The sequence below is a fragment of the Chroicocephalus ridibundus genome, chromosome 13, assembly GCF_963924245.1.
Source record: "Chroicocephalus ridibundus chromosome 13, bChrRid1.1, whole genome shotgun sequence".
Taxonomy (NCBI): domain Eukaryota; kingdom Metazoa; phylum Chordata; class Aves; order Charadriiformes; family Laridae; genus Chroicocephalus; species Chroicocephalus ridibundus.
Genome location: NC_086296.1, coordinates 14,732,601 through 14,752,360, shown reverse-complemented (window position 1 = coordinate 14,752,360; position 19,760 = coordinate 14,732,601). Strand labels below are relative to the sequence as shown.

At 57.0% G+C, this 19,760-nt stretch overlaps 1 protein-coding gene across 6 annotated transcripts in view; it reads left to right on the top strand.

Annotated features, from left to right (window-relative positions):
* The window catches only part of NOS1 (nitric oxide synthase 1), an 82,340-nt gene that overhangs the window by 18,945 nt on the left and 43,635 nt on the right, over positions 1-19,760 (top strand). For 3 of the 6 annotated variants that reach the window (XM_063350559.1, XM_063350562.1, XM_063350558.1), the window contains exon 2: positions 12,713-13,845. In XM_063350559.1, coding sequence (XP_063206629.1) covers positions 13,118-13,845 — 728 coding nt within the window. In that variant the 5' untranslated portion in view covers positions 12,713-13,117. Of the gene's footprint in view, positions 1-647; positions 777-1,484; positions 1,724-2,310; positions 2,409-12,712; positions 13,846-19,760 lie in introns of those variants that run through there. The other 3 variants (XM_063350560.1, XM_063350557.1, XM_063350561.1) reach the window with 3 other exon arrangements.

The following is a 19,760-nucleotide window of genomic DNA, read 5'->3' as shown; positions in this document are numbered from 1 at the left end:
GTGTGTCAGGGTGGCTTTGGCACTGCGGCGTCCCCTCGAACACCAAGCCAGTGCCATCACACCCACCAGCCTTGTGCAAGCTGGACCTCCAGATAACCCCCGTCTGCCTGCGCCCCCATCCAAGGGGGACCGGGCCGGTTTCCCTGACAATCACTAGCACGCACAGCCCTGCAGCACCCGAGGCCGTGCTCAAAGACGTGAGCCCTGACAGGAGAAGGGTTTGGACTTTCCTTAGCGCAGACAATTTTCAGCCTGCGGCTGGGTCACGAAGTCCTTTTTTGCCGGTGTGCACCCCTCATCCCTCCGCGGGGCAGGTTTCCCTGCCCAATGGATCCCAGCAGATGTGGCTTACTGTTAGATTAGTCCTTCTGCATCTAAACAGGCATAATTATGTTTTCATTAGCCCCAGACAGTGCGATACAGTTTGATGTATGGGTAGCGTGAGGAGGGGGGAGTGTGTTGAAAGCAGCCCCGGCCCCAATTCTGCTGTTGCGTTTGCCTGTCCTCTCCCCTTCGCCGCCTCTGCGGAACTCCCCGCGTGCCGGGGAGGAACAGGGCTGCTCCGTTTCCTCTTCCCTGTGGGAAGTTTTGTAATTGAATCACCTGCTGTGCCGTGCTTTACTTGCCTGCCTCCGGAGAGGCAGTGGGGCAGGCGGCCGGGGCTGGCTCCCGGAGCTGCTGGGCATCCACGGGCTGTGCATCCTCAGCAGGCTGAAGCCACCGCTCCGTGCTCCGGTGGGAGCTGCCTCCCGGGCTGCGGAGGAAGCTACAAGCAGGTGAACCTCGTGCTCCTGCCCGAGAGCCCGCTTGGCTTTATATAATATTATATATCTATAATTGTGTGTTTGTTGTTGCCATGGGAATGAGCACAATTGCAAAGCCTGGGGACTGATGTCAAGCCTCGGTCTGCACTGGGCCTTACCGGGGGCAAGTAAAGAGTCAGAAGGGGAAGCGGGGTGAGGAGGAGCCCCTTCGCCCTCTCCCCGCTGGGCAGCCCAGGCTCAGCTCTGGCAGCGGAGGTACGGGCAGCTGGGAGAGGGACAGGGCTGCCCCAGCATTGCCTGACTGGGGGATGCTGGGGGCACTGGGGGGTACCCGGCAGGGCTGGTGCCGTCCGTTCTGGGCACAGAGAGGGCAGGGGTAGACCTGGCAGGAGGGGGCTGCCTGCTGTCAGGGAAAGAAGGGGGCTTTTCTGCAGCCCCCGGAGCACAACCTGGCTGGGAGCCGGAAGGTGGGGGGCTGCAGCTTTCCAGGGGTACAGGGGCAGGTGCCGGTGGAGCAGGGCTGGGAGGGCAGGCAGAGCCCCCGCTCCCTCGGGACAAGCTGAGGAGCTTCCCGGCAACAAGTGGGGGCCGGGAGAGGGGAGGGGTGTGTGTGGGGGGGTATCTCTCGGCTTTTTAATTGGTGGGGGAGCTGGGGAAGGCGGGGGGGGTGGGTGATGCTCCCCGGCAAAGGGAGGGAGGGGGAAGAAAAGCCAGGCTGGAAATGAGGTTATATAAAAGATGTATGATTTGGAGAGCAGAGAGTCTCCTAATGAGGGCTGCACCGGCTCGCTCCACACCCATAAAAACCCTGGTTGGACGTCAAAGCGGATTCGTTTCGGTGATGCTGGGATAAAGGGGCGCAGCGAGGACTGGCTCCCTCCCTGCCAGCCCAGCCGAGCCCCCCGCCGCCGCCGGCAGGGATGGGGACAGGGACGGGGACGGCTCCTCTCCGCCGCACGGTAGGTGAGGCGGCGGGCGGGTTGTGTGCGGGTGTCCCGTCCCCCCCCCCCGCGACTCACCTCCCTCTCCCCCCCGAGCCCCGCTTCTCCGGGAAACTTTGCGGCGGGGCAAGGGGGTGCGGGACCGGCCGCCGAGCGCGGAGCCCCGCGGGACCGTGAGCTCCCTCGGGAGCCCGTCGGAAGCGCTCCCCGCCTCGGGGCACCGGGGCTGAGCCGCTCCGCCGTGCCCTTGGCCGCGGCGGGGTTGCGGGGGGAGGACGACACAGCAGCAGCGGCGGGTCTCTCTCCTGACTCCCATCTCCTCCCGGCGGCCGGAGCCCCGGGCTCGGCGGAGGTGCCCGAGCGGGGCGGGGAGCGGAGGGGACGCGTGGGATCCGCCCGGCTAAAGCCGCTTTGCTGGACCGGCCAGCGAGGCCGTGGGTGGCCGCGGCTCCCACCCGGTGTCCCCGTCCCACCCCCCCGGGCCGTGCTGTCCGCCGAGCCGCCGCGGTCGGTGTGTGGTCCCGACCCCGCTCCACCCGGGGCTCCGCACCCCGGGGCTCCGCTGCAAACTTCCTCCGCCGCCTCCGTGCTCGGCTCCCCCCCGCGTCCCTCGGGCTGGGGCGGGGAGGGGGGGGGGAGCTGAGCCAGCTGCGGGGAGCGGAGCGAAGCTGGCTCTTATCTCCCTCCCCCGCAACTCTTTGCAGTAAGTTTGTATGGGGCGAGGTGGGGGGGCCGCTTGCACGGGCGGGCAGTTTACCGGGGTTGGGGGGGAACAGCGTGCGGGAGGAGGGGGGTGGAATTTGCCCGGGGAAGGGGGGCAGGGGCAGGTGGACGGTGTGCGCCGGGAGGGCAGGGGGCCAATTTGGCCGGGGAAGGCAGGCGGGCAGCTTGCCCGGGACAGCCGGCAGTTTGCCCGGGGAGGGAAGGGAGAGGGGCCGGGGGGGTGTCGAGGGGGGCGGATGAGATCTGTCCGGGGAGGGTAGGGGCGGGGGACCGACCTGCCTGGGGCAGGGGGGCGGTTTGCCCGCGGAGGGGGCAGTTTCTGGGGAAGGTAAGGGTGCAGTTTTCCCGGGGGGAAGGCAGTTTTTCCCGGGGGTGGGGGGCAGTTTCCCGGGGGGGGTCGGCAGGACAGGACAGGGCTCGCTGTGTGTCCCCCCCTCCTCCGGCGGCGGGCGGTGCCGGAGCTGTCCCGGGTGCTGAACATCGCCCGACCGCAGCCCCGGCCCCCCCCCGCCGCGACAGCCCGGGCACCGGCGGGGAGGGCTCGGTTCTGCAGGAGATGCCACCACGCCCCCCCCAGTGCTTAGGCTTGGGAGGTGACCCCTGTGATCCCTGCTGCTCCCCCTGTCCCCTGGGGTCGGGGTGTCCCCGGGGTGTCCCTGCCGTCCTCGGGGTACCGGGGTGGGGAAGAGACACGCCGATGTGGCTCCAGCCCCCGAGTGAAGCCCCGGGATGTCCCGCTCACGGCCGGCTCCTGTCCTTCAGGGAGAGCCGGGGTCAAGCCGGATCGTGCCCCTTCCCTCTCCCCAACCGTGCACCGAGAACCTCGACAGTCCCCTCCGGAGGCGCCTGAAACGCAGAAGGGAGTTGTTGCCGCAGGGGTCAAAGGAGATGAACCCTCCTTGCGCTGCCCGTGGTCTTGGTTTGCGATAGATAGTAGAAAGCTTTCATTTTTTACTGGCAAAGCAGAGGAAAAGAGACCTTTGTCCACCCACATCTGGAGCATCTGGTGCTGGGGTGGGTGTGCGTCACCCCATCCAGCCCCAGTCCCCCAGAGCCTTTCCCTGCCTCAGCTCTGCGCTCCCTGAGCGCACTGACTCCGCAGCCCAGGTGCAGACATTTTCTTCCAATGTTTCCAAGTTATGACTTGTCAGGAGGAAATTCTGGCAGGCAACTTGACAATTAGCTGCCGAGTCCCCGAGGAGCTGATCCGCCTCTCACCGAAATGGAGGGGAAGTGTCTCCTTCCTTCCCGTGGGAGCACGAGCTGGCTGGAGCGGGAGGTGGGGGAGATAGCGGGGGGCAGTTGCAGTGGTCGGGGGGGCTCGACTGCTTTAAATGCTCTCAACACCAGATCCTCTTCCTCTTCTACGTCCCCAAATGCCAATGGCTGAGGCAGACAGCAGAACGGGATCTGCAGGGCATCACACAAAAGCCATGGGGAAGCTTTTGGGGCAGGGGGGGGACTGTTCAAAATAGCACTCTCCCGGAGATTTCTACCTGCACGTCTCACCTGCCTCTGCCTTTCTGTTAAAGGTCTCAGGTGAGGAAGTCTTATTTTAAAGAGTTTGGGTTTGCATCAGCAATTTCTTCCTCCCTCTGTTTTCTTCTAGCTTGTATTACCCAGAATATTTTCTTAAAGATGCTACAAACTCAGTCATACGCTCTCCGGTTTTAAAATGTGCGTATGTTTGCAAACAAACTCCCGGTACAAAGTCTTTTCTTACGCAGACGTGGGTTTGGGTTTGGTTTTTTGTTTTTTGTTTTTGTTTTTTTTTTGCGGGGGGGGGATATTTCTCTAATGAGATACCCGCACTGGGAGCAGCGTTACATCCCCTCGTGAGCGAAGGAGAGTGACAAGTCCTTGTGCCCTTTGAATTCTGTTAATTCCCTCTGGCAGCACGGCGATCGGGAGCGAGTACTGGAGAGGCCATTTTAGAGGGGTTTGGGCTGAATCCTCACTCGCAATTAATCTTGTGTGTCTGCCGATGGGGAGGGCTTGGTCCTCCCTCACTCCCGGGGACATTTTGGCCCTGGCAGATGTTTTTTGGGTTGGGTTTGGGTTTTTTTTTTACCCCCTGCTTTGCTCGTGTATTTTGTCTTTTCCATTTCAGTAGTGTATCTGTACAAAGGCTTAGGAAATCTGCCAGATTGCCTAAATCAGTGCCTGAAAACAACTATATATAGTAACCGATAAGTCACATGAGCTCGGCTCACATAGATTAGCATTTACCTTTCCCGAGTAACGAGAATATTGTTTGATACTTGTTGATACCATCAATTTTTACTAAAGAAATACAACCCCGACAGCAAGGGACTGGTTTTGAAAGAAGGCTCCAAATGAAGCTAAAATGCCTTTGCTCTACTCGTGCTGTTCTGATCGTATCTGTGCATTTAAATCAAATCTATACAGGCGATCTGATCTCTCGTACGTAGCCAAAAATAACCATATTGTGTCCCAAAGAGGGGACGGATCTGTAAGGATCTGTCTGGCTGAAGGCGGATGAAAGCGTGTTTAATTCCAGCTGCTTATTCCAAATTAACTGAGCGATGGGGCTGCATGCGGTACCCGGCCCGACGCGCCCCGGGCAGCCACCCTACACGGCAGCAAGCGGAGCAAAGTACCCAACTTCCAAGGTGACGCCAAGCAAGTGCTCGGGATGGGGCTGTGGGCGCGAGAAACCCGCCGTCTGGAAAGCCCATATGGGATCAGGGTGGTGGTTCTATACGCAGAGCGCGGAGACCTGCAAGTTCTGCGTGTGTTATGTACAAAACCGGAGGTATTTAGGCTCAGGCAACTCTTTCCACAGCCTTTCTTTCACATCACAATTCAGAAATGATTAAGGAGATCTTGCAATGCCCTTCTAGGGCAGGCTGGTCTTAATCCCATTTTGCAGAGTCTCGGGCTTATGTTTTCAGACCCGCTGAAAACGTGCCGCTCTTCCGTGCCTTGAAAGTCCTGAAAGCTCAGCCTTTTCAGAGCAGGACCCATCCTTCATCCCAAAACACCATCAAAATGAACGTGGCCTTGGAAATATCAGTGGCACTTCTCGGCCAAGGGTTTCAGTCCCACTCGGGTGCAGCGGGACCCGTGGCCCCGGTGTGACAGCTTTGCCCCACTGCTGCTTCCCCCCACGATGCCAGTATTGAGGAAGAGGGTCTTGGGAAGCCCAAATCCTCTCCTCTGGCACAGGGAAACACTGTCTGTTTTCAAGATAGGGGCTGGGGATGTGTCGGCCAAAGGCAGCATCACCAGCATGGGGCTGTCCCACAGAGAAAGGGGAAAAGCTCCCGGAACCGATGAGCGTCGGGGCCTGTTTCCATTCCTCTCTCTCGTGGCTTTCTCGCCACGGTGTCCCCGCGCCCAGCCCCACGTTCGAGGGTGGCAGAGTGAGGATGATGTGGCTGATGCTGCTTCTGAGGAACAGCCTCACTCTTGCCGGCAGCACCTTGAGCAATAATTAGGGAGCAGAAAATTCCACATTCCCCCCACCCCAATCCTGCCCAAATTAGAGCCAGAGCCCTCTGTGGGACAAGGAACGGGTCCCCAGAGAACTTTGCTGCCGCTGTTGATACTATGGCAACAAGTGCTAATGCAAAACCCTAAGAAAAGCACGGCCAGAGACTCAGGGGAACAAATTATCTTCGCTTTTTGCCTTGCGCAGTCAGCGAGGACGCCGGTGCGAAGAGGGCGAGAGCTCTGCTTTGACTCCGGGTATGGGATCGGTGGGTTGGGAATCGCACCTCCAGCCCTCCCGCGCCTCTCGGTGTTGAAGAGAGGCGGTAGCGATGCTCGGGGCGGGCAGGGAAAATCCCGCAGCCTTTCCAGCGGCGGGCTTGCACGGGCACCCGGCAGGAGGCTCGTGCCCCCGGACCGAGGAACCCAGGCTTGTGCCGTGATGTGTTCCCGAGGTTTTTAAATAGTGATATGAGTCACTCCTGCAAGTCAGCGACAATTAGGTTTATTGCTATTTACTGTTCTAATTGGGCTACTTCTCCCACTGGCTTGATAGAGTAGGGGAATTTAACGCCGCGCTAGAAGGGTTTGGAGGAGTCAGCAGCAAAGGAGGGGACGAGAACGTGAGCGGCTGAAACGAGCCGGGAGTCTGATTCCTGGACCGACTCTGAGCCGAGAGCTCCGCCGCTGACTTTATTGATGCCGGCTGGCGGCTCTGGAGCTATTACAGCTCCAGCCAACCTGCTGCAATTTTTAAATTCCCTTTTTCTTCTTTTTTTTTTTTTTTTTTTTTTCATCCTAAACAGAGCCACGATTCCCCTCTCGTGCTGCGATTGGATTTCGAGGCCATCCATCAAGTGGCATTTTCTCATTTATTTCCTATCTACCTATTTTGTCATTTAGGACAAAGCGGTGTTGTGTTAACACGGGTCCCATTTGTCAAACCGGAGTCGCTGGTGTAATTCCAGTCCTCTCGGCGAATTGGTGGTGGTGAAATTTATGTTTTACAGATGGGCCAAGCCCTAATAAGAACATCAGTTTTAGCTGGGGTTAGCGGCAGAATTGACGGTTTTATCTAAACCCCATTTCAGCCGCACACCACGGGCGCCGAGAAAATATTGTACGAAACAACAAAAGAGAAATGGCAGGCGTGTTACTGAAATATGCCAAGCCTTGAACTCCAAATTAAAACAAAACCTTGTTTCTGTCATCTAAAGAAGAGAAAAAAAAAAAAAAGCAGGGGGGGGGGAGTTTTGTCAACACAGTTGTCTTGGCAACGTTAAAATGTGTTGCCTGCGGTCGGCTGGGAGCGGTGGGGTTTGTCTTGGATGGGGCGAAGGGGAGAGGGATGAGGGACCTCATTCAATCACAGCGAAGTGACTCTGGGGTTCTGCCTCTTCCAGCGTTGCTGCTCCGGGATTAGGAGTGTTCAGGGAATGGAATGGAATGGAATGGAATGGAATGGAATGGAATGGAATAATTGCAGTTGGAAGGGACCTACAATGATCATCTAGTCCAACTGCCTGGAAGAAGTGCCGATGGCGGCTTGCTCCGGCAGGTCCAGGCTTTCCTCGGATGTTTAATTCCCCGGGGAGGGACGGTTGGGGTGAACGCAAAAGCAAGTGCCAGGAGCCGGATAAACGCGCAGGTCGCGGGGCTTTGGGGCAGCTTCAGCCCAACAGTATGGCTGAGAGCAAACGTGTATTGTTTCGCTTTCCAGAAAAACAACCCCCTGATTAGAGGCAAACGAACCCTCTCCGGGAATGGGCGTAGATTTATTTACATCGGAAAGCACGCGTTTATTTTATTAAGTGTTCTTTTAGCAGCGATAGGTATGTTTTCAGGCCAAACGCTCATGCCCTGCTGACGTGGGGGAGGCGAGGCGGGGGGGGATCTCCAGGGCTGAGACCTCGGCACTTCATCCCTTCGGCAGCATCCTCCCGGAGCCCACTGGTTCTCGTGGTTGCCCGGAGCGGTTCAGCAGCTCCGCAGCATCACCGGGCTCCGGGATGTGGGACAGATGGCCAAGTGCCTCTTGTTTCATTCACTCCTAGGTACAAATCAGGTTTAGCGGGGGTGAAGAAAATGTCATGGCCCGGGCGAAATAGCCCCTCGTGAGCTGGGGATGGGAAGGGAGAAGCGGCACGCGTCGTTTGGCTGCGGACGGAAAACAGGCTCGCTCCTTCCTGGGTGGATTTTGGCAGGGTTGGTGGGAGGTGGATAATGAGAGATAGCTGGGGGAGCGTTGTCTGTATATTCTCAGGATTAAAAGGCCACGCACATAGATACAGCGCGGCGTCGGGCTGAGCCGAACGGGAGTTGAGCGCGGAACTGCTGGCACGAGCGAGCTGGCTGCCAGTGAATCACTTTAATGCTCCATTTTCAGATGCACAAACACGCAGGTTTACAGTAACTGTGCATATGTTGCATCCCATTGCTCCTCATCAGATTCGCTGACGCTCCACGGGTCGTAAAAATTAAACGGGCATAAATCCATCAGCCCTGGGGTTCTTCGTTGAACGCTATAAATCCCACAAGAAACTAATTAAATAAGACAATGGTGTCCATTTAAAGCTGGCACGTAGAAATGTAAGCCATTACGGCCGCGAAGACAAGACTCAAAGTGGATTTGCGAGGGCAGCCCGAGTGCCCGCGCCGAAGGGCTGGTGTCGGTAGGTGCGAGCTCACCGTAGCCTCCAGCCGTTGGCCGGGAGAGTCCGGAGATTGTGTTAAGCTCCTAAGATTTATCTCTCCTCCGCTTTGCTGCCTAAATCAAATCACCCAATTAACAACACATGGGCTGGAGTTTGTTGCTCGAACTGTTCTCCGGCGACTCTAAAAGCTTTTTCCTTGCTGCTTTTCGTAGGGGTTGTTTGGTAAGCGAATGCTGCCGTAGGGAAGGCTGTTCTGCTGCTCTTTCCTCCGCCGATTAAAGCCTCCAAACGAGCCGTGTCAGCGTGGATCGGCGTCGAGAGCAGAGTTAACGCTTTTCCTAACGCTTGTCTGGAGGGCTAGAGGCTTGCGGCTCCGCGGGGTTTGTTGCTCTTTTGTAATTTGGGTTGGTTTTTAGGCTTTGGAAAGGGGAGAGCAAGCCAGGCAGGGAGCGGGAGGGCACCGGCCGGGGGTGTTTATCCATGCCGGGTGGCCCGGCGGGGAGCTGAGCCCGGCTTTGCCTGCGGCATCGGCCATCTCCCGGCTGGCCTTCAAGGGTGAACCGAGTGTTTCCACCCGAGCAGCCCTCACCCCGCCGCAACCCCGCTCACCCCGCCGCCCTCGCTGGTTTTATAGTTAGGACATGCCTAAAACTGCCTCCCATAGTTTTAGATGTACGACCTGGCGGACGTGTTCCTGCTCTCGGGTTCGTAAATCAGGCTGCTAATGATGCTCGCAGGGAGAACTGAACTCGGCAGAGCCGAGCACAGCTCAGCCATCCACGCTGCGGCCGGCGTCTCCCCGTCGCTTCGCAAGGGGTTTAAACGCTTCAGGTTTCATCTGAAACGTGTCCCCCTCCGGGAACAGACCTGCAGGTGTCCCGGGATACCCTGGGAGCTGGGCGTGGGGAAAACCCTGACCCGTGCTGGGTGCCTGGGGAAGTCTTCCAGGTGTCTCCTGCCGCCTGCTCATGCCCTGAACTTCTCCCTCCCATCTTCAGTCTGAGTTTGTGCAAGATTCCGTAGCTGGAAAACGGTTGGACTCCACGACCTTAAGGTTATTTTCCAACCTAAATGATTCTAGGATTCTGTGAAAATGCTTGTCCACCTCTTCTGCAAAGGAACAGAGGGTCAGGGGCTTAGAGACAGGTTTCCCTCGGTCTCCTTGCCTGTCCCTCTGTTTTCCGGCTGTTTTCTGACCCTCCTTACTCTGGGGAGCAGCTGAGAAATAGGAAAGAAAAGGCTCGAGTTTGAGGGAGGGCAAAAAAGTCCTGAACAGGCAAATAATGCCATTCTCTGCTGGCCGGTCCCCAGCAGAGCCCACAGCTGAAGCGGCGGGAGATACTGGCCACCGATCACCCAGGGGCGAGTGGGTGCAAGGTCCAGGAGCGAGTCACCCTCTTGTCTGTAGGGGACACGCCGGTGCTCACCCTTGTCTTGAAGAAATCCCTGGTTGGGCGCTTAGGTATCTCCTGTAATCTACTTTTTTCTTCTCTTTCCTCTCGTAAGGAACGCCGAGGCATTGGCGGGTTTTGGGGACGGGGAAGGATGCACACCCAGCAGATCCCCTGGGGCCTTGCAGGCCGGAGGTGCACACATGTAACAAATTATAAGCTTCGCTATAAGCTTTTTGGAGGAAAGAACTGGAAATCGACCTGGCGGGAGAAGAGGGAGGGACTATAGACAGCTTTTTGGGGTGGGTGAGGGCCCTTTCCAGTGAGCTCAGCATCGCCCCGCTCCCCTGCAAGTGCCGCGGTAAGTGGTCCAGCTGGGCTGAAAGGCATCATCTCCTCCGGCTGTCGAGGATCTGCCCATCGGAGCTGCCGGGGATGCCCGGTGGTGACAGGGGCTCGTGGCGGGCAGTCCCCGAGGTGGCCTTGGCCCTGCCGAGACGGGCACGATGCAAACGCGGCCTTCAGCGGCTGCGAGGAGTCCATGAGCACCGCGTGGCCGGTGACTGATCCAGAGCAAATAACGGGGTTGTCCCCTGGCCAGGGAAGCCGACAGCGGTACGTAACACTGATTTCAAAGCCTCGTTCATCCTTAAGGTGTCAGCTAACGCATTAGACATGAGCCCGGCGTGAATCGGTGGCGATGTCAGGGTGACGGTGACCTTTTTGTCAGGGGACCAGCTGAAGGGAGGCAGGGTCCGTGCTGGTGGGCTGCTGGGCTGAGGACAAGACAGACCCTGTGCAGGGAGAAGGAGGCCGGTCCCATGGTTTGACACCAGCACCAAAGAGCCTGTGGAAAAAGGGGAAGACTCATCCGGGATCCCGCTGTGTCCAGCGCTGCCGGAGAGAGCAGGATCTGGCTGGGGAAGGGACGGAGGGACTGGAAGGGAAGGAGGAGAGGGGCAGGACCTTCCCTGTAGAAGCAGATCTCTGCTTCCTTCCATCCTCCCCGAATACCTGACCTTCCCTCTCTCTGTGGCCAAGGAGCGGGAGGGGATGTCCTGCTGTGCCGCCCCGAGCCCTGCGCGGTGGCACAGCCCAGCACGGCTGGCCGAGGTCCCGCTCCAGTGACCCCCGGCCAGGGCCACTTGCGGGAAGTCACCCAGCAATTAGGGCTTAAGTCACCTGGGTTAATTAGCCCTTGAGGAGGTGACTCCCCACTGACCTACTCGGGTGGCGTTTAACCCTTTGTGTGCCGTTACTGCTCCGCAGGGCAGCGCAAGGGCAGGAGAAGGGCAACAGGGGTTAAATCCATCAGCTCCGGTTATTGGGCTCTAATTGCTTTATTCTTTAACTTGCCTGTAAAAAGCCAGTCTGGGGTCGGTGGCCTTCATCACATGAGGATTAAAACACTCAAGTGAGTCCATGCCAGGGCTCGTGTCACTGTCCTGCTCCTCAGATCCCTGTTTTTCCCATCCGGGTGCTGGAGGGAGCTCCCGGCAGAGGCGGGGGGCGGGGGGTCGGTGCGTGCTGTCGGAAGGTGCAAGCGCTGCCCTGGATGTGCCGCCTCTGGGAGATGGGAGAGTGTTTGCCTTGGCACGTCAATGCCTCCAGCCTGCAGATCTAGTACCCTCTGTTCTCTCCCCCAGAAATTCAGATTTAAAAAAGAAAAGGCGGCATCCGCGTTTCAGCTTGCTGCTAAATGTCAGGGCACAGTCACGGAGGGAAACGTTCTCTAGAGCATCTAAGAAACGGGAGGGGAAGGCGGAGAGGGTTTGGGAGCTGAGGTTATCGACTGCAAGCGCAGGGATGTAAGAACCAGGGTCCCATCAGGAGTCAATGAGACATGGCTCCCCGCGCCACGCACGGGCTGTAGAAGAGTCATGCCCAGCTGCATGAGGTTCCCCCGAGAGCTGGGAAAACTCATTGCACGTTCTCCTCTCGATGGTTTTCCATCAGCTAAAGCAGTTTGGTTGGGAACTGATGGCAGGGCTGGGCACGGGGGAGTCCTAGCTTTGCCTCCTGGATCCCCGTGAGATATGGGGAGAGGAGGAGCCGAGGGGGGCTGAGGCTGTGATCCCTGTAGCCAGGCTTAAAAGCGCTTGCCGTCGTCAGTGCTCTGCTGTAACTCAGGGTAAGGGGAGCTGAATGTCCTCTTCTACTCCTCGTTTTGCATGTGGCTGCCGCTCTTTCTCCTGAAACATCGAAACCGCCTTGGGTGCGACAGCACCTCTGGGACGCGTTTCACCCTGGGCAGGGCCATACGTCCCCCGTCTGGTCACCCCGATCCATTTTGACCATCGGGTTGTTGGCTACCCCGGAAAACGCACGGCGACACGATCCACAGCCGGCAGAAATCGCCGCCAAGCTCCGTGCGGCTCGACCCGTTTGCACTGCTCGCTCGCACGTGGGGTTTTCTCCTCGCGAGCCGAGGGCGAAGCGGGGAGGGTCCCAGCATGGCTGCCCAGCGGCCCCTTCCCAGGGCTCCCCCACTCCCCCCCCGGCGCTTTCCCGGCCCCCGCCGAACAGATGGTGCCGATTTTCGCAGGGGGAGCGGAGGAAACAAAGCCCAGAGCGATGGGAGGCTGCAGCCTGTCTCCCGAACGCAGCCCGGGGGATGACATCTGTGGGGACGGGCTGATGCATGTGGGTGTCTGTGGCGTGCCGAGCCCCGTGCCGAACCTCCACTTACGCCTGCCCTGCCTCACTTTTCTTTCTCCTTTTTTTTTTTTTTTGTTTTGTTTTGTGTTTTTTTGGTTTGTTTTTTTTTTTTTTTTTCTCCTTTCTAGATAAAGAAGCTCGCGGACCGTTCGCAGGGATGTCGCTGAAGCAAGTGGGCTGCCTCCCCCTCTCTGCCCAGCGCAGGACCAGAGGCTGACTGGAAGCTGGCATGTTGCCCCCTCCAGCCCCTGCTCGCCCACGCGATGCCCAGCCCTGCCCGCCCTGCCCCTAGCCTTCCCTTCCAGCGGTGATACGCCCTGCTTTCCCCAGGACATCGCTTCGGGAGAGAGGTGGCAGCGAGTATGCTGCAGAAAGCCAGCCTGCCGCCCAAGCCCAGCGGAGTTTTGCCTTGAGGCCACTTGGTGAAAAGCCGAAGAGTTGCCCCTTCCCCGCCCTTCGCTCGGGCAGTGAGTTTCTCTGCGCACAGCGGGTGTCGAGGTCCTGGTCTGCAGGCTCGAAGAGGGGGGGCTGCCATGGAAGAGAATGTGTTCAGCGTGCAGCAGATACAGCCCAACGTCATCTCGGTGAGGCTCTTCAAACGCAAGGTGGGCGGCCTCGGCTTTCTGGTGAAGGAGCGCGTCAGCAAGCCGCCCGTCATCATCTCAGACCTGATCCGGGGAGGGGCTGCAGAGCAGAGTGGCCTCATCCAGGCTGGGGACATCATTTTAGCCGTCAATGGCAAGCCCCTGGTGGACATGAGCTATGAGACCGCGCTGGAGATACTAAGAAGCATCGCCTCCGAGACCTACGTGGTCCTCATCCTGCGGGGCCCCGAGGGCTTCACCACTCACCTGGAGACCACTTTTGCAGGTGACGGGACGCCAAAAACCATCCGTGTCACCAGACCCCTCTGCCCGGCTCCGAAGGCGGTTGACTTGTCCAACCCAAGCCCGCACGGCAAAGAGCAGCCGCTGCCAGCAGCCGACCGCACCATGGGCTCCCTGTGGACAAGAGAGATCGGGCGAGAGGTGGAGCCGATGGTCCACGTTAACGGCGTCGTTACCGGCAGCAAAGGGCAGGACGCTGGGAAGGGGAAGGAGGGTGCTTGTGGTCACTCTTGCATCAACGGTGGCGTGGAAGACAACGAACTGCTCAAAGAAATCGAGCCCGTCCTGGATCTCCTGAAGAGCAGCAGTAAGGGCAGCGACGGAGATGCACCCTCCAAGGTAGAGACAAGAGATATAGAAGTCCAGGTGGACTGGTAGGTCCCTAAATACATATTTTTTTTTTTTACATTTGGTGAAATGTGCTGGGTTTGGCTACCCGACACGGCCGGCTTCGGTGACGGTGGGCACCTCTCCAGAAACGGCTGCTGTCTGACACGGCAGGGTGGAGGTGGAGAGGAAGGGATGCAAAAAAGAAAAAAAGGGGGAAGCGGTTGACGAGAGGAAGATGAAAGGAATGAAAAACTGGGAATAGGTGGCGGCAGACAGGGAGAAAGATGTGAGCGTGGGAAACGGGGGAGACAGCGGGAGTAATGTGTCATGGAAAGCCGAGCTGTGCGATGTCATGGATCAGGGGCCGGGCTGGGATTTGTTTCTGTTCTGTGTTCTCGATCTAATTGACTGCAAGCTTTAAAAAAAAAATCCCGTGCCTCAGTTTCCCCATCTGCCAAATAAGATTCATGGTATTGTCTGTCCTTGCTCTTCTGCTTTGGAGCGCTCCCCTTGAGGTCTGCTATTGATTAACTGCCGGAGAGGGAGACGGAAGGTCAGACCGACAGAGTACGGTGCTTCCCCGGAGGAACGAGTTTCAAAACCTTCTGTGCTTTTGGCAGACAGGCTCTGGCTTTGGGGAGGGGAGAGGGGACCCCCAGTCCAGCTCCAGCTGAAGCCAAGGGGACCTGCGTGCAGAGGCAGGGGGACCTGCCTGGGGCGCTCCCGTCTTCTGGGAAGGGGGGAAATGTTTCCCATCAAGAGAAATGGCCGTTCCTTGTTGGAACGCGGCAGCGGAGCTGCCCCGTTCATCCCCTCCGCTCTTTCTAGATCAAGCTAATTATTTCAATATGCGCCTGCATGTATAACAAGGGTGGGGACATACGGATCCATGCCCCGTGGCCTCTTGAGGAGGGTGAAGTCCCATCGTGCGGGTGGAACAGCTTCATTTCTGGTATCTGCTTCTGCACGAGGGACCATGTGGGTGGCGTTGCCCTCCTGATCTTCCACGGCACTTCCCTGCGATGTAGAGCATCGCTCCGGAGCCGAAGCAGCTCCCTGTGGCCCTTCATGCTTTGCAAATATGTTGTTAGTAGCTATTTTTAGTTATGGGTTTGGTTTTGGTTTTTTTTTTTTCGGTCCCAGCTCTCTCGCCTCCTGGCCGTTTATTAGCAGTGATAGGTTGCCTTTTCCTGTTCCCCGAGTCCCCAAACGCGTTTTAGCCGGTGTCAAGCGCCGCAGCAGGTCGCGGCTGCCCTCGGTTATCGACTGGCTGTAAAAAGCCAAGAGGCTTTTTCAGGAGCGTTCGCTGAAGCCGGCGATCTCGGGCTCAGCGACAGAGGGATTTGTAACTCCAAGTTCCTTTGCTGCACCTGCTTCTTTAGGGAGGAGGCGGGAGGCGGCGGGGGGGGGAAGGAAAATGGTATTTATTTGTTTCAGCAGAAGCAACGAGAGATGTAAGGTAGAGCTGTTGGCTGCGGAGGAGCGGGATCCCTGCGGTGGGATCCCAGGCTGAGCTCCCGCTCGCTCCCATCGCAAACCGACACCCACGCCCTGTGTTTTCCATCATCTCCTATTTGGTGGTTTGTTTTTGTTTTTTTTTTTAATTATTTTTTTTATTTTCGGTTGTTTTTGGCGCCGTTGTTTCTGCTCTCTCCCAAATCGTGCATATTTTTTTTTATTTTTTTTTTTTTTTCTCCCCCGCGGAGGACACGGTTACTCAAAGCCCGTTAGGGTGGTCACACTGAGTCAGAGGGAAATTAAAATAAAAACAATCAGCTCGGCGCCGGCGGCGGGTGGCAGACGTCTGGGGGAGAGCGGTGGGACAGGGCGCGCTCGGGGACATCCTTCCCTGCTGCCCCCCTCCCCACGCACCCCCCCCCCAGGTCTCGGGACGCTGCTTTTTCCTTTGGCTGCTTTCAGAAACCGTTGGGTTTGGTCTCTGCTGTGCCACCGGAGATAATTTAACCCCCTGAGCCCAGCGTTCTCCCTGGAAGGCTGAGGGCTACCTGTCCGGACTGCGCATCTTTTCATCCGTCATCAACCCATCCCTGGGGGAACCTGGTTTCAGAAACCAAAGAATTAAGACCTTGAAGGGGTTGTACTTGACCACAGGTCCAACAAAATGTGCCAGGGCGCTTCAAAATCCCTTCCGTCCCTCTGGTTTTGCTAAGACTGCTGTGATGGAGCTGGGGGGGGGGGGTCATGATCTGGTGGAGCCCCCCAAGGGCATAATCCCCAGCATTGATCAAGGCACGGCTTCACCCTTCAAACCTTGTCCCCCAGTGTCCCCATCCTGTCCCACCAGCTGCAGGTTCTCCAAGAAAATTCTGCTCCGGCTGGGGGAAGGGATGAAAAATGTGATTAATTTTTTTTCTGCGAGAAGTCTCTTCTCCTCATAAAGAGATTAAACCGAAACACTTGGAATTCACTTAAACTGAAGGACCTCAAACCAGCAAGAATATTAGTGAAGTGGGTACTCCACCAAAACTCCACTCGCTTTATTTTTCAATATCCTTTTAAAAAAAAAAAATAATAATCTTTGTAATCTATCTACCCTGGGACTGAAAATCCACTCTTCGTTCCAAATTAGTCTTCAATCTTCTGCTTGATGAGAAGCTGCAGCCTCACTCTTGCGGTAGGACTCTGCATGAGCGAGAAGACCTGGGCTCGCGCAGAGAAGGGGGGAAGGCGATATACCGCAGGGAAAACTCGTCGGGAGCCGCTCTGCCGGCTAAAGGGCATTTCTCCACCGCCTCTCCTCCCACTCCTGTGATGTGCAGGAGATGATTCATCTCCTCTGCTTGGTCTCAGACAGAGCCGGGGCATGCTGAAGGTCTTCTACACTGAGAGTTTTCTTGGTCTGGAGGAGAAGCGCAGAAAGGTCAGGGAGCGATGGGGAGCGGCTAACTGTGGAGACTCTGTTGATCGATGCCAAAGAAACGCCTCCAAAAAACCAAACAAGTCTTATCAGATTGATGCAGCTCTCGTGCTGTAGGCTACGACTTCTCCGGGCTGGGGGAGAACAAGGAAAACTGGCGGTAGTCAAAACAAGAATAGAGCTCTACCTAGACACCAGGAGGGTGCAAAACCTCGCTCAAGGTTGAGCTCGACACCGGCAGCCTGGACCGCTTGACCGTTGATCCAGCTGGAGACACGGATCTTGGGACCAATCCTGTTCTGTCTCCCTCTTCGCCTGGTGCTGACCTTCACAGCCTGCAGCTCTCCGTCAAAGCCGGATCGGCTGGCAGAGCTGTGACAGCTTTCCTCGGGCGAAAAAGGAATGGTATGAGTTGGAGGTTATTCATAAGCAGCCAAACGCTTCTTGTTCAAGGTGGGCTTTGCCAAAAAGCGATTCCAATTACACCTGATGCTGTGGGTTTCCAGCCCAGGTCTCTGATGTTGCTTGCCAGGAAAACTGGAAACTGTGAAGTTTGCGCTTGGAGGGGGGGCAGAAATCAGTTCGTCTCTATCCCCCGTACCCATGGTCTGCATGCCATGGGGGAGTTGTCCCTGCGATGACCTGGCTTTTGCCCCCTGCTGATTTCCAGCTGCAAGGTGCCCTGGATCCATGGCGCGTGCCCGTGCGATGGGCTGCGACCACGGCTGAACGTCTGCGACTCGGCTCGAGCCATCTGCGGTGAAGTCGATCGTAAAACAGAGCATGGAAGTGGGGCCCAAGGTATGATGAGAGCTGGCATTTCTGCCATGAGGCTCACCGTGGGCTAGGAAACAAAAATAGAGTTTGCTTCACCCTCTGCCGGCTAACCTAGGTCTGTTTTTTCCCTCTGAGCTCTAGGAAGATTGTCATGTCCCGTCTTCCCCCCATCGAGTTGCCAGTGTTTATTTTTCTTCTGGGGTCTATTCCATAACATGAACGGCATGACGGAAACATGGCAGTTTCGGTCCAAAAAGCAGCATCAGCAGCCCTGACAGGGAGAAGTGTGCTGAGAGCAGGAGTTCTGTTTATGAAGGGTTTCAAGGTTTCAGGCTCCATCCTGCATTGGAACAAACCCCATAATTTTGCGGTTCTCGAAGAGAAAATTCTCTTCCTCCCACCTCCTTCGCTGCCGCCAAAATCTCTTTGTGTTGCTCAAAACATTTCATTTGCATTTCTGATGTCTTCATTATTCTGTACTTGGACACGAAACTTTAAAAACCTTTGAAATGAAAAGGTTCCCTGAAACTATCATGTTATTGCCGTTCTGCAAAATGGTGAGGTAGGAAGCTTTGGCAGTGAACAACCCTCCCCTCCTCCCTCGGTGGCTTCTTCCTCCTCACTCTGACTACATCAGTCTAACCCGGAGAGGCATTTTGTGCCTGCAAAAATAACAAATTCCACCCAAATATACCCCCGGGGAACCCTCTCGGACCAGGCTCCGAAGCACCCTTGGCCCGCTCAGCCCCCTGCGCTGGTGCTGCTTCTCGCATCCCACAGGATGGCCGTTCTCCTTGTACGTGGTCCCAGCGGACAAACCCATGGCTCACGTAGGAGCCTGGGCTCTCCCGGCAGACCCGAACTGCGTTTGGGCTCCGAATGAGATGCTGGGGCTGGAAGCCGCCGGGTGCTCTTTGGGCACGGCTGGGAAGGGACGAGCGTGGCGGTTGCAGGTTGCGTCCGACGTTGGCTGAATCTCCAGCGATGCTGGCGGGACTTTGGGATCGTTTGGATCTGTTCCCAGGTCTTTGTCTGTCAATGCCTACTCAATGGCATTTACCAACTTCATGTTTCGTCGGCCTCTCTCCGACGCCGCTCCGTGCAGCTCGCTGGGCTCATTAGTCCCTAATCCCAGCACTGGGATAAGCCCAGCGATGCTCTGACCTTCTGAGGGTGCAACACCTTCTTCGAGCCATGCCGCGCGCTTGTCGATGAGGCTTTTGTCTCCTTCCTTCAGTGCCCTCCAAGCTCCCCTTCCTCATTTAGGAAGTGGTTTCTTGCTTTGATCATTCCGCAGTCACCCGCCCCCGGCACGCTGCCTCTCCAGGGAGAGTATCCCACCTTCTGGGGTGATTCCTTCTGCTTCCAACATTCCCGCTTCCTTCCTGAGCTCTGCTTCACCCTCCGCACCCTGCAGATCCCAGCCCCATCCGATCCCTGCTCCTGCCTCTCCCTCTAACACGTGCCAGCCCTAAACCTCGAGGCGAGGAGTCTGAAGTCAGACTTTTCCACTGTTTCAGACTCCGAGCTGCCCCAAGGGCGTGATAGCAAGGAAATATTCACTTCTGAGGGTGCAATGCCCTCTGGAGTATGGTTTTCCATGAGGAAAGAGCCGTTTATCTCAACCTCGAGCGCTGGAAGGAGGAGTAAAGCACAGCGCAGGTTGCCGCCATCCCCAAGGACGCGCCAGGAGAGGGGAAGAAGGGAAAACGAAGGTATTTCTCTCCCACGGCTCAGAGCAAGCGGTGTGCGCACGTGTGAGCTTCCCACGCAGGTCCCAGGTGCCAGCGTAGGGCTTCCAGCTGCTGGGACAAGGATCTGGAAGGAGTCCATCCCCCGCGGTCGCTGCTATCAGCATCTCAGCGCAAGAGCCACTGTCGGGAGTGTGGACATCCATGTCCTTATCGGTGCATCCAAATCGGCCCCTGCGGATGGCAGCAGCTAGTGGTAGCTCTCATCCCCGCCTGGGAAATCAGAGAGATCCTTCTGCCAAGCAAATTCAAAGGAGCCAAGTGACAAACTTTCTTTTTGCTCTTTTTTTTTTTTTTTTTTTTTTTTTTTTTTTCCCCTCTCTCTTTTTGGAAAAGCTTTGGAGAAATTTCTCAAAGGGCTGTCTCAGCAACTTCCCTTCTGCTTCATCACTCCGAGCACTGCAACATCATCAAATTAGTCAAAAGAAAACAGTGGTGCCTCTCATTTCTCCAAACAGCCAGATGCTCTTCCCGAGGTGAGGCAGCATCCCGGGCTCTGCCTGCGTGCTGGTGGGGGAGGGCAGGATTCCTCTTTCTTCTTTTTTAAGGAACA